Source organism: Equus caballus, chromosome 1, assembly GCF_041296265.1.
Source record: "Equus caballus isolate H_3958 breed thoroughbred chromosome 1, TB-T2T, whole genome shotgun sequence".
NCBI lineage: Eukaryota > Metazoa > Chordata > Mammalia > Perissodactyla > Equidae > Equus > Equus caballus.
This window is the reverse complement of record NC_091684.1, coordinates 151,368,950-151,381,682: the sequence shown is the minus strand read 5'-3', so window position 1 is coordinate 151,381,682 and position 12,733 is coordinate 151,368,950. Positions and strand designations below refer to the sequence as shown.

General features: G+C 48.3%; 1 protein-coding gene across 2 annotated transcripts in view; it reads right to left on the bottom strand.

The window, feature by feature from the left end:
- Positions 1–12,733, bottom strand: part of MYO5C (myosin VC) — a 92,368-nt gene that overhangs the window by 75,729 nt on the left and 3,906 nt on the right. Inside the window, exons 2-4 of one of the 2 annotated variants that reach the window (XM_005603044.4) lie at positions 5,867–5,977; positions 2,884–3,049; positions 2,139–2,283 (exon numbers count right to left, since the gene is read on the bottom strand). In XM_005603044.4, coding sequence (XP_005603101.2) covers positions 2,139–2,283; positions 2,884–3,049; positions 5,867–5,977 — 422 coding nt within the window. Of the gene's footprint in view, positions 1–2,138; positions 2,284–2,883; positions 3,050–5,866; positions 6,013–12,733 lie in introns of both variants that reach the window. The other variant, XM_070236418.1, reaches the window with a different exon arrangement.

Here is a 12,733-nt window from a genome sequence, read left to right as displayed (position 1 = left end):
ATGCTTGGAAACCAATGTGCTCCATAAGCCAATAGGCTCTGTTATATAATTTAGAGATTTTAAAAAATGCGTCAAACTTTTCATGCCATAAGACGGTGATGGTAGAATCTTATTATAATGCTGTTCTATGTATCTAGCACTGCTTTTGTGCCAGGTGCTTGGTGAATACTTTACAGGGATTCTCATTTGAGCCTCAGAAAGATCCTATGCCATATATATCCATTTTACAGACAAGAAAACGGTGACTCAGAGAGGTAAAGTGATTTGACCCAGGGCACACAGCCTCCTTGTGAATGCTGGGGGGGCCTTAGAGATAGGGCTCCTGGTCCAAAATGGGAAGCTCAGATGCTGAGGTGAGCGACAGCTCATGTCCCCGGGCCGGGAAGAACGGTACTAGGGTTACTACAGCCCAAATCTCCTGACTCCCAATCTAGCATCAGCAAGTCCAGCATGAGCCTGCCTTCTGTTTAGTTCCGCTATTACACTTAGACAGACTCCTGGGGAGAAAACTGGCTCTTCAGGCTTGAACCTGGCTCAGCCCTGCAGCTCCAATGAGCTCATCCTGCTGACGTCGAGGAGCAGCCCTGGCCCATGAGACTCTGAGCCAGGGACTCTAATCACGCAGATGCCCTGGAGACTTGCAGGGAGCCAGGGCAAATCCTACAACCACGGGCGTTTTAAGGTAGGAAGGAACCTTGCTGCAGCATAAACGAAGGTAATTGGTTATTAATTGGTAATGGGTAATTCTCTACCCAACATTCACCTTCGCCTTCCTACTTAGGAACTATGCCCCAAATTTTAGCAGGCATGTTGCTGCTCATATAAAAGACTACACATCCCAGCCTCCCTTGCGGCTAGGCATGGCCAATGAGCTATGAGCAGAAGTGCTCTGTGGGCTTCTGGGAAGTCTCCTTAACAGGGAGGGGCACACTCTTGCCCTAGGACACTCTGTCACCTAGAATATGGAGGATCTGGCTGAGCAGTAGCTTGGCCCTAAGGATGAGGGTCCCACCCCAAGGACAGGGGAGCTAGAAGGCACTGGGTCCCTGGTGACTTGGTAGAGGTGCCAGGCTAGCCCCAGACTGCCCATCAGACTTCCCTACAAGAGAGAAGCATATACTTCTACCTTGTTTAAGCCACCATTATTTTTTCCTGATTATAAGCAGTGGAGCTTGGAATGGGTGCTAAGCATCTAGCGCACAGACGAGGACACAGCTGAGGGAGATCAGGTACCATGCCCAGGGTTATGCAGTAAATAATTAGCAGGTCCAGGGCCTGGGCTTCAGGCTTCCACCTGTGAAATGAGGGCAGCGACGGCCGCTCAACTGACTTCACAGGGGTGTCACAAGACAAAGGACACCACTGTCTGTGATAGTTCTTTTGCAAAAGTAAAAGGATCTACAAAGATGAGATGGTGTTTTTATTCTTCATGCTTTACAGATGAGGACACTGAAGCCAAAAGAGGACAGTTATGGGAAAAGAAACTGCTCATGGAGTCAAAAAATCTGAGCACAAATCCCAGCTCTGTTTTTACGTGCTGGGTGACCTTGGACAGATAACTCTCAAATCTCAGTTTACTGCCCAGGCATCTTCGTCACAGGCTAGGCTAAGGACCCCCAGGATGATGTGTGGGAATGCCTGCACAGTGCCCAGTCCACAGCAGGCTTTGAATAAACGTTTGCTCGCAAAACAAGAACTCCACAAGGCCATACAAAAAACAAGTGGCAAAATTAGGATAAAACCCCAAATCTCCTACAGCTAAAACCTGTGCTCATCTATCGTTAGATTCTGCTGCTTTGGATGGGGGAAAAAGTGTAAACTTCTCACAGTGGGGAATAAATCAACATTCTTCCAACCAAAGACACTGCAAGAGAAGTATATGCTATTTCCAGATTGGCGGGACCAACTTTTGACTATGCAGAAAGAACAAAAGCCAGGAAACTCAGTTCAGACAGGTCAGTCACACGCAACGGTCATTTGCTACTGGGTAAAGGGTGGTCTCCTCTACGAAGGGCCCGCTCCGGTCTGATGGTCACTTTTAATGAGACCAAGCCAGATGCCTCCCTTCCCCTGTGAGGGCCCAGCAAACACAGGCAGCTTTGGGAGAGCAAGAGGAAGCCCCGCCTGGCAGGAGGTACCTGGCCATCTGCTTGTACGCCTCTTCCGCCACGGCGAATATGTGCGGGTCCATGTCACCCATGTTCTGCCCGCTGTAGGCGTGGATGATGGCATCTCCATAAATCGGCAACTGCTTGTAAGGATTCATGGCCACCAAGATGATTCCTGAAGAAAGATGTCAGATGCAGTGATGAGATTCCTACAGTTACCCACTTCTCCAGGTTCTTTCTCTCAGAGAAACCCCAGCTGTGCCACTTACTAACCCTTCTCTGTGACTTTGGGCAGGTCCCCTAATGTTCTGGATCTCGGTTCCCTGCCAATCCACCTACAGTTCTGGGCTACTCTGAGGGTTAGATGAGATGACACAAAAGAATGCCCTAAAACTCAGAGGCTTTTGTAATTCTCGATGTAAATATAGTATCATTGCCCAAAATAAGTAATAAATTTATCAAATCCAACGAGAAACCCAAACACCAGCTTTAGCCACACATATTTTTCTTGGTCCAATCTTAGTTCTTTGGTGAAGATTTTCAAGTTGCTGAAGATTCTCCCCACCTAGACACCTGTATTTACAACAAACTCTAGAAGATCAAATGTCTGTACCTTTTAGATAGAAATTTTGGTAAATGTTTAGGCGTGATTACATATTTTGACATAGGTCAATATTTCTAACATAAACATAATACTGAACATAATGAGGGTGCTCTAGACATCAGGCATTAGGTTTCGGTGTCATTCTTGCTCTTCTAGAATCGTTCTCCTTACCGCTGTAGGTGTAAATGAGTTTGGATTCTGCAAAGCGGATTCTGAGATTGTGGAGCACCGCAGGCTCGTGCAGATAGCTGAGGGCCGTGAGGTCATTCTCACCCACGAGGATGTCTGGGTTCCGAAGAGGAGGCAGAGATTCTGGATCAATGGAATAGTCCAGCTCCTGTGGACACGAGGAAATTCAAGTTCCGAAAGTGAAAGATGCTTGCTTCTGCTGAACCACTGTCCTCTGTCCTATCCATCCCCTCCCCTCATTATAGTGACAGCTGACACTCTGAAAAACAAACTTATATATGGCAAAGAGAAATTAATCTTTATGGCTGACTATTGGAAAGTGGGAGCCAGGGGACCAGGATATTGGCTGTGTGCCTAGGGTGAGTTACTCACCCTCTCTGAGCCTCTCTTCTCTCATCTATGAAAAGACTGGCTGGAACAGATCAGAGGCCCTCGGAGCTACAGAGGCTTCAATGAAGGATGAGAGGGAAGTCACATGGGCAGAAACCTGGGCTCTCCACCCCTGACTCCTCCATCCCACAGGGGCTCCACTTGTACATGGTTTAGATGTGGGGTGTTACAGAAGTTTTCGTTTGAAAACAGGATTCTGCTAAAATGACACAAGGACCTAAAGTCCCTTGCAGCTCTAAGGTTGCTCCATCTCTACTGGAAGTTGACACGCTGGGTGGTGAGAAGTGTCTGAAGGAGCCCATATGGGTGGTGGTCTCCCTGGGAGAGGCCCCGCAGCGGGTTACTCCCGTGTTGCCCCTGCAGGGCTGCCTGTGGCCCTCATCCTCAGCCCTGGGCTGAGGAACTTGCCAGCTGGCCTCTCTGCTGCCGGGTTTCACCTCATATTCCTAAAGTAGCTGCCTGAGCAGAATGAAGGCGAGATTAGCATGCCTTGCGGTGTGGATACCACAGACAACCGGGCCTTCCAAAAGTCAGGGCATTGAGGGACCTTATTACCACCTGTTCTAACTGCCCTCACTTTCCTTCCACAGCTTGGGGAAGGGATTGGAGCTCGGTCACCCAGCAAGCTTTTTTCCCTTCCACCTTCCAGACTGTCTTCCTTTTGATACCTCATCCTGGACCCGCTCCACAAGGTGACCCAGCTGCCCCTTAGCCAGCGCCCACTGTGCAGACCCCATGCCAAACACTCAGCACCGGGGCACTTAAAACCAAGAAAAATGCTCATACACAATTTTTACTTTCCCTGAGTTTTTCTATTATCTGTTTTAAATCAACGATCTCCTTTTCCACTTCAGCCGTTGTGAGTGCGTGATGTGTGAGAGAAACAGAGAGGGGGAGAGAGAGAGAAAGACGAATGAACAGTCTTTGGAGGAGGGGGAAAATGTGAAGAACATCAGACTGGCGGTTGGAGGCAGAGGTGACATTTTCCCACACAGAGCAGGCTTTGTCCTTCGCGGTATGGACAAAGGGTTAAGCTCAAGAGCAGGCTGGCTGCCTGCCATCGCACCTGCCTCTGCCCCACCTCCCCCGAGCAGGGGTTTCAGGGCCAGGAAGGCGGCCATCTGAAGCCCTGCTGATATTACTAAAGCTGCAGCTGCTGCCTTGAGACTTTTCTCCCCAGACAAAGCCGTCTGCTCCCTAACCAGAATGCTCTTGGTGCTGGGAGGTTCTCTACAAAGGCTGCGAGGAGTTGCTGATGCGAGAGCAAAGGCTCAGTGGAAACACAGGCTCCTCTCGCTACATGTCTCTCACATTTACACACACACACACGTGGATTATCTCACTTGATCTTCAGCAACCCTGTGATGTCACACTGTCATTAACTTCACTTTACACATGAGGAAACTGAGGGGCTCGCTGTCACAGATTTAGAGAGTGGCATGGCAGGATTTGAATCCAGAGTCTGATTGTAGACGATGTGCCCTTAATCACTTCCCAGGATCTCAGGCAATGACTCTCAAATCCAGCACAGTCTGATTGGAAATACTGTGTTCTGTCTCTACAGAGGCTATTTACATGCCTTGGAAATTCCAGCTTTTTAATATTGAAATGATATTCCCCAACCACGTCTGGCACTCAGCTAGAGCACGAATCCTCTGTCCAGCTCTGTATCCAGACACTTGATTCTAAAATCATAAGGTCACCCTAGCTACAGATCCAGTGGGAGGTCCTCAGAGCCATGGGGGGAAAGGATGACTCACGATGGATACTGAAAGCAAAGGTAAAATCTGCAGAAGCTGGTACTCAAAGGGCATCTGTGGCCTTTGAAAGGACTCCTCACCACACGCTCCACCACAGGTACAACTGCTGACCTGCCCGCTCCCCCTTCGCCTCTCCCTCGCCGCACCAGCACTAGCAGGGGCTCCTTGTAATGTCGAACAAAGCTGGGCATTCCCGTCCTCTTGTGCCATCTCCCTGTCAATGCCCTAAGCATCCTGTCACGCTCCCTCCTGGAGGTCCCAATTCTTACATGTCTCTATCCATCTACAGACCGACTTTCTCTTCCCTGGTCCCCCCTACACCTCCCTCTCCCTTCTTCTTTTCTATCTCTCTCTTCTATTTCTCTTCCTCTTCCTATCTTGATGTTTTTCTCTACCAGTTTATGCCTTGGGCTCAAACTACATCCCTCCAAGTTTCTTATCTTCACCCAGTCTTGTGCTGAGACCCCAGAAACCAAAATGGCTAATGAGTTTTCAGCATTCTCCCAACAATGCTGAATCCTGGAAATGCAGCACAAGGCACAGACCTATCTATGGCATATGGACCCTTGCGACAGAGGCCCGGTCAATGTAGGGCACTTTATGCCTTCATTGTAGGGCAGAATGGGGTGGGGGCAGGGTGGGTGGGAGGGAAGATGAAGTGATACAAACACATCAGTGGATCCCCAGCACTGGCTGGCCATTTGGGGTACTCCTTCAGGTGTTCTCCTCTGGGCTGCTCCCAATGAGGCATCTGCCGCCCAACCCCGGTTACCCTTTGACACATCATGGTCGCTGTAGCCATCAAGGACCCTCACCGTTCCATCCTCCAGCAGGAGTCGCAGGACTTTGTCACCAACTCTGTAGTCCTTTGCTATTTCAGCAGACTTCCAAACTTCTTCAGGATCAGGAATCCAAACCCTGTTGTACTGACCAACAGAACAAGACAGGCTTCATTTCAGCACTTTAAAAACAAAAGCACAGATGGTCAGGTGATTAGACAGGAAGGTCTGTTTCTGCCCACTGGGTCAGTTCCTTCATCAGGAATACTTTTACCTAATTGTTCGCTTACGAGGTAATCTTTAGTGTATCTGCAATGCACCAGGCCAGCTGCTTCATTTTTAGGAAACAGAATTCCCAAAGCCTCCTAAATACACCTTAAAAAATGCAAGCCTGGGAGTGGCAAGGAAATGTGTGAGTCCCTTACCGGGAAGATCTGAGTGCTGTCTACAAGAATTGCAGCAGACAGATTTGGTTCCCCACGGATGGACTATGGGGCTCTGGGCCAAATGCTCAACTTCTTGGGCCTCGTTTTTCTCATTCATAAAATGGGCACAACAATACCTGCTTTATAGGCTTACTGGGGGTTAAACTAGACTGCGTACTTGAAAGCAGTCTGCAAAATGCTAAGTATAATTACAGCAGTGTTATCATAGTCTTATTACATTGGTCAGCAGCCAAGGATTCCTACTGTGGGAAACACAGAAGTCCAGATGAAGCTGCCAGCTCAATTCCCAACAGGCAATTGGTACACCTGGCTCAGTGCTGATAGGCGAGTCTTTAGGTACAACCGTTTGCTATGGACTAAATTAACCCCTCCAAAACACACACACACACACACACACACACACACACACACACACACCCCTCAGTTCATATGTAGACGCCCTAATCCCCAATGTGACTGTATTTGGAGATAGGGTCTTTAAGAGGTAAAAGGTAAAATGAGGTCATAGGACCTGATGTGACAAGATTAATGTCCTTATAAGAAGAGAAGCCAGAGAGCTTGCAGTGGCTCCCTCTCCACCTGCACACAACAAAGAAAGGCCATGTGAGTCCACAGTGAGAAGACAGCCACCTGCAACCCAAGGGGAGAAGCCCTCACCACATTCCAACCCTGCCAATGCTTTGATCTCGGATTGCCCAGCCTCCAGGCCTGTGAGAAAATACATGCTGTTTGAGCCCCCAGTCTGTGGTATACTGTTCTGGCAGCCCGAGCAGACTAATACATACATCTAATATTCACACTCACATACTGAGCAGGGGCCGGTCTCACTCTCCAAAATTCATCAGTGGCACCTGAGTGCTGCTCGACAAACACAAGATGACTGCCATGTCCTTATACTACAGCTCTCATCATAGGGTCCCATGAGTCATCCTTCTCTCTCCTCTGGGCATCCTGTCTGCATCATGCACTATGTCTGCTCTTCCACCCAGACCCCACATCGCACAGTCTCCTGTAGCCATGTGTTTGTTCATTCACCTGGTCATCTGTTCACTCATTCATTCAATAAACACTTGCTAAGCATCTATTATGTACGTATCGGGCACAGTGCCGGGTTACTAAGAAGGAAAGGCATCTCCTCTTAGTCATCATGGTCTTCCCACTAACCCAGCCAATCTGTAGCCTGGAGCTGCATGAGCATCTGTGTATATCTGTATCTCTCTGCTCAAGTATCAGTGGCTTCTCTCAATGGGGACCCCTACAGGGTGCCCCAATGTCCTGGACATAACAAGGCCAACAGGAACACGAATTCAGAAGCACACCCGTGGAGACATTAAACAGAACCAGGAAAGATTCTGAATCCAAAGGCTCAACAGCCCAGGATCCCAGATCCAGAGGAAGCCTGAGAGGCTGTCCAGCGTCTAACTCTCATTTCCCAGAGAAAACTGGCCCCAGGGCCTCCAAGTTCCCCAGAAGCAGAGCTGAGATGAGCATCAGAGTGCTCATTATGGCCAAATACTGGAAACAGACTAGATGCCCATTAATATAAGAATGAATTAAAAAAAAGAAATAAAACTGTGGTATACTCATACAATGGAATACTATTTACCAATAAAAAGAATCATCTACTGACACAAGCGAGAACATGAAGGAATCTCTAAAGCACTGGGCTGAATGAAAGAGGCATTACACAAATGAGTGCATTCTGTATGCACCCCTCTGAATGAAGGGCTGGGATAGTAAAACTAACATAAGGTGGGAAAAAATCAGAGTAGTAGTTGCCTTGGGGCAGGGGCAGGCAGGAGTGACTAGGAAGGTACTGGAGGGACTGTTCTGGGGTGGTGGCAACATTCTGTATCTTGATGGAATTTGGGTTACACAGGTGTTAAGCACTTTTTAAACCTCAGAGAATGCAGACTTAAGATTTGTGTGTTTCACTGTCTGGTAATTTTACACAAAGAACTAAGCAAATATGGAACTCTTAACAATAGGCATACTAAATTATTTAGGAGGACATGCACTGATGTACGCAATTTACTCTAAAACGCTCCAAAAAGTAAGATGGGTTGAGGGCTGGCTAGAAGGATGGCAAGATGGATAGAGGTGATACAAGAAATATGGTAGAATGTCCATGCTGGAATCTAGGTGGCAGGACAGATGCTCACTGTAAAGTTCTTTCAATTTTGCTGTATGCTTAAAATTTTCATAACAAGATGTTGGAGGAAATAGAGAATAAGTATAAACACAGTTCAAGGCGCCAGTGCTAGACAAGGGCAAAGTTGGTTGAGGAGCATAACCATTAATCTATTAGTTAATATAAATTGGCTCACTTAACAAAAAAAATGTGTATATATATATATGTGTGTGTGTGCGTTTATATGTATATGTAATATATATATACACATCATGACTCCCTAAGTTTTTTGGGTTGCTTTAATTTTTGACAGCTAGCTAAGATAGCTAAGAGCAGGAGCTTGCTGAGCTTGCATACGATAGGTAAGATTTGAGAGAGAGAGGGGGAAAGGGAGAATGACCCGGGGGACAGTGACACACACTGAGAAACACACACCCATGCAAATAGGTGGACAGAAGCCTCAAAAACAAACATGCAGACACACACCTCTCAGACACACACCCACACTCCTCACATCCTTGCTGCCATGGGCTTCTATTTCCTACCTCAGGTCTGCTTTAGAAAATAATTATTGCTAATGTCATAAAGCTGAAATCATTAATGGACTACGCCAATTTATCAAGACTTGGCCACTATAGAATTTGAGAACTGAAAGGGTCCTTGAAGACTGGCTACTCCAGGTTGTTTGCCAAAGTTGTTCTGAAAGCTGCAGGAAGCTTCCATCAAGGCAGCCGCCCACCATGCCGAACAGGTAAAGGGGGAGGTGTTCTGGGGAGAGCCGAGCTGGGGGCTACAGCTGAGGTCCCTCAGGTCCTTCCACAGAAGCCTGGGGCTCTGAGAAGTAACATTAAAGTCACTAAGCCAACCGAAGCCTTTTGTTTTACTGATCCCCAAACACAAGCTCAGAGGGCTCAGTAACCCACCAAACACCACACAGAGAGTCTCCAAGGCCAGAACCCCAGGGGACCCGGGGCCTGGGACTCCTACTTTGAACAGCTGGTTAATTCAATGAGTCTGGCCCTGAAAATAACCCTGAACTCTCCACTGCAACCATCCACTCGAGAGCGCTCAGCAGGACTGTTTCACTGGTTGGTTTCAGCTAAAAGTCACATTAAATGCTGAGTACTAGGACAGATGGAACCCAACGTCTGCTTCTCTTCTGGAGGGAGCACAAACGGCCTCCTGGGCTGGATTCTCCAGGCCAACCACACCCACCGGGCCCGGGGCCTCTGCCGGTAATGCCACCAGTCATCAGGGCCCCGCAGCTGAAACCCAGCCTGGTAAGTAAACACGCCCAAGTTTACCCAGTTCCACACAAGTTACACCCATTCAGCACCCTCCCTCCTTCCTCACATTCCTCGACCCACAAGGCAAGGCTTTCAACCTGAGGAAGAGCTAACCCTGCATCATTTAAACAAACAAACGCAGTCCTCCAAACAATGTGACAAGCTCTCACGGGACCTCCCCAGTTCGGTTCCTTCCCAGGGAGCAGGAGCCTCAGGACTCAGATGACCTGCCAGACCTCCAGGGGCAGGCCTGCAGTGGCCAGAGGAGCAGAGAGGGTCGCCCCCCACCCCCGACACCCTCCAACTCACGCTGCACCTAGGCCAAGGGAGGCTCGGGAGTGAGGCGACAGCTTCAGGAGCACGGAGCCCAGGAAGCCGTCTGTCTTCAGGAACATGCCGAAGACACCCGCCCCATGTGCTTAGATGAGAGGAGAGGGGCCTGGTCTCATGCTGCCTGCCTTCTTGAGGGGCTCTCAAAAAACCACAGAAATGGCTTGAAGACTTTACATGGAATATGGAATGACATCAGTTCCTTTCTAGCCACTTTCTGGACTGGAAAGGAGTCTCTACATTCTTGGCGAGCCGGGCCAGGGGAGCGACACCACGCTCCCTCTCTTCCTCCTCTTCACTCATTCCTCCAGGCCCTCTTTGGCCTCCCAGGCCTCCTCCCATGTCTCCCGATGTCCTTCCTGGCCTCCTCTCATGACAGGCTTTTTCTGAAGAGTTTCACCCATTCCCACGGCTTCGAGACTGGCCTGAAACCTGTGCACCATTGAGACCTCCGGCCCAGAACCCTCAACCAGTCTAGCCCACATTTCCAAGTGCATCCCAGTTGTCAACCCCTAAATGTCCTCAGACACTCACAAATTCCAGGCTCAAGCGATCATTATACCTAGCCCAAATCCACTCCTCCTCCTCAGTTCTCTTGCCCCTCAAGTCGGAAACCTGGGACAATGCTGGGCTGCCCCACCCTCCTTCCACCCCCAACAGCCAAATGGTCCTCAGGTGCTGGAAAGCCTGCATCCTAAACAGGTCTCACCTGTCTGCCCCATCCAGCCCAATGCCATGGCCATAAGTCAGCTCCCGCCACCCTGCCCCTACCAGTCCTCTCTTGACAGGCGCCACTGCCCGCTGAGCTCTTCCTCAACCAGGCCGAGTACCAGGCTTCTGTGCACAGACAGATCCCCTCACCCCCACCTGAATCAGAAATTCCATGGGTGGGGCCCGGCCAGATGAAAGCTTTCAAAGTGCCCCCTTATGGATTCTGATGAACAGCCTGGCCTGGGGAGGCACTGTCCCAGCCGGTTTTCCTACCCAGGCTTACTCCCTTTTTAATCCACCCTCTGCCTGCTGCCACCAAAACCACTAGCAGTTTCTAGGACGTGCCAAGCTCTTCCTTGGCTCCGCACTCTGTACTTCTTTTTCGTCCACCCCCGGAGCCACCCCTCTTCTCCCCATCGGAGAGCAAACTGCTCTGAGCAGTGGAGTCAGCTCAAGACTCCCGTCCTCTGTGGCCTGTTCCCTGCCACCCTCACCCCAGGCAGGCCTAGACGCTTCCTCTTTAGACTCTCTCTGCCCCTTCCCCAGGTTTCCGGGGAACGTCTCACCTCCCAGCACCAGCACCTGAGCTTCAAGAACCTCGTCTTTGTGCCTTGGAATCCAACACGACGACTTCCCCATAGCGAGCGCTCCATAAACATCTACTGAGCACAAATTCAAATTCACAGCAGTTCAGTTGTGCCAATTAAAGACTAAACTTGGTATTTTAGTCTTTATGTCCCTTTTTTTACTCTTTTGAACTACCCATATATAATACAATGGATAAATCTAATTTTCCAGAGTGGCTAATGATATATAGAAGTCTAAAAACTGCTTACAATAGCTAAATGGAAAGTCATTAAACTGACCTTTGACCTTATTTTAGACAGAGACCCTGGACTGCTTGTCAAGATACTTCTTTGATGGCATATCTGAGTTTCAGCAGAAGTTTTGTGAAGATGTCTGTGAGTTCCTCATGTACAAGCAAGAGAAATTGACAGTTGAAGGATAATATAATTTGTGAATCTGTGGCAAAAACAGTCATAACCTGAATCCTGATGAATGAGAAACAATTTAAGAAAGGTCTCTAGAGGCATGCCACAGAGCTCTACAGCCTCATCCTCCATTCATCACTTCTGCCAGTGTCTTAGATGAGAAAACAGAACATGTGGAACAAACATGCAGATAAAACGATGCATTAGTTAAAGACGATCAAGATTCGAAAGGTCTTGGCAAGCTGCACTACACTAAACAACAAGATGGAGAGTTTAATAGAGAGAAATGTAAAGTCCAATATTTAGGTACTAAAAATCACCCGTATTATAATAGCATCAATATAAAAAAAACCCAACTTATATTAAGCATTATGTGTCAGGTATTGTGCTAAGGATTTTACATAGATTATTTAGTTTTACAATGACTGGCATGACAAATCCAATGCCAAGGACCTCCGAGAGCCAAACCTAATGACCTTCCTCAGCCTTCATCCTCCTTGAGTTTTCTGCACGTACAGAACTGCCCAGTCATTAGTTACTCATGCACCTGGTCATCTTCCTTTGTTTGCATATCTTCTATGTTCATGACCACACAGCATATACAGTTTTTGTACCCTCATTTTTCACATAATAGAATTATTTTCCCATGTTGTTTGAACTCTTTAAGTAGCATTTTGACGGCTTCATACCCTTCTACCCTGTGGGGCTTCTATAATTCATGTAACTCTCCCCCTCTCGCTGGATGTTGAGGTTGGTTCCATTTTAGTTATTAGAAGGAATAATCTGATAAAGAACCAGGCGTCATGGGAGGCAGCCATGAAGTGGATCGACTTCCCACAAGCCCTCTGTGTGTGAGGCAATGGTCAGATCCCTTGAAGAGGAGGAAGATGATAAGGGAGGTTGAACTGCAGCCGTGGTAGTGGGACGTGGTGAGAGCACAGGCCTTTAATCCTGGCTCCATCACTTCTATGTAACTTCAGGCAACTGAACCTGAGCCATTTATAAAA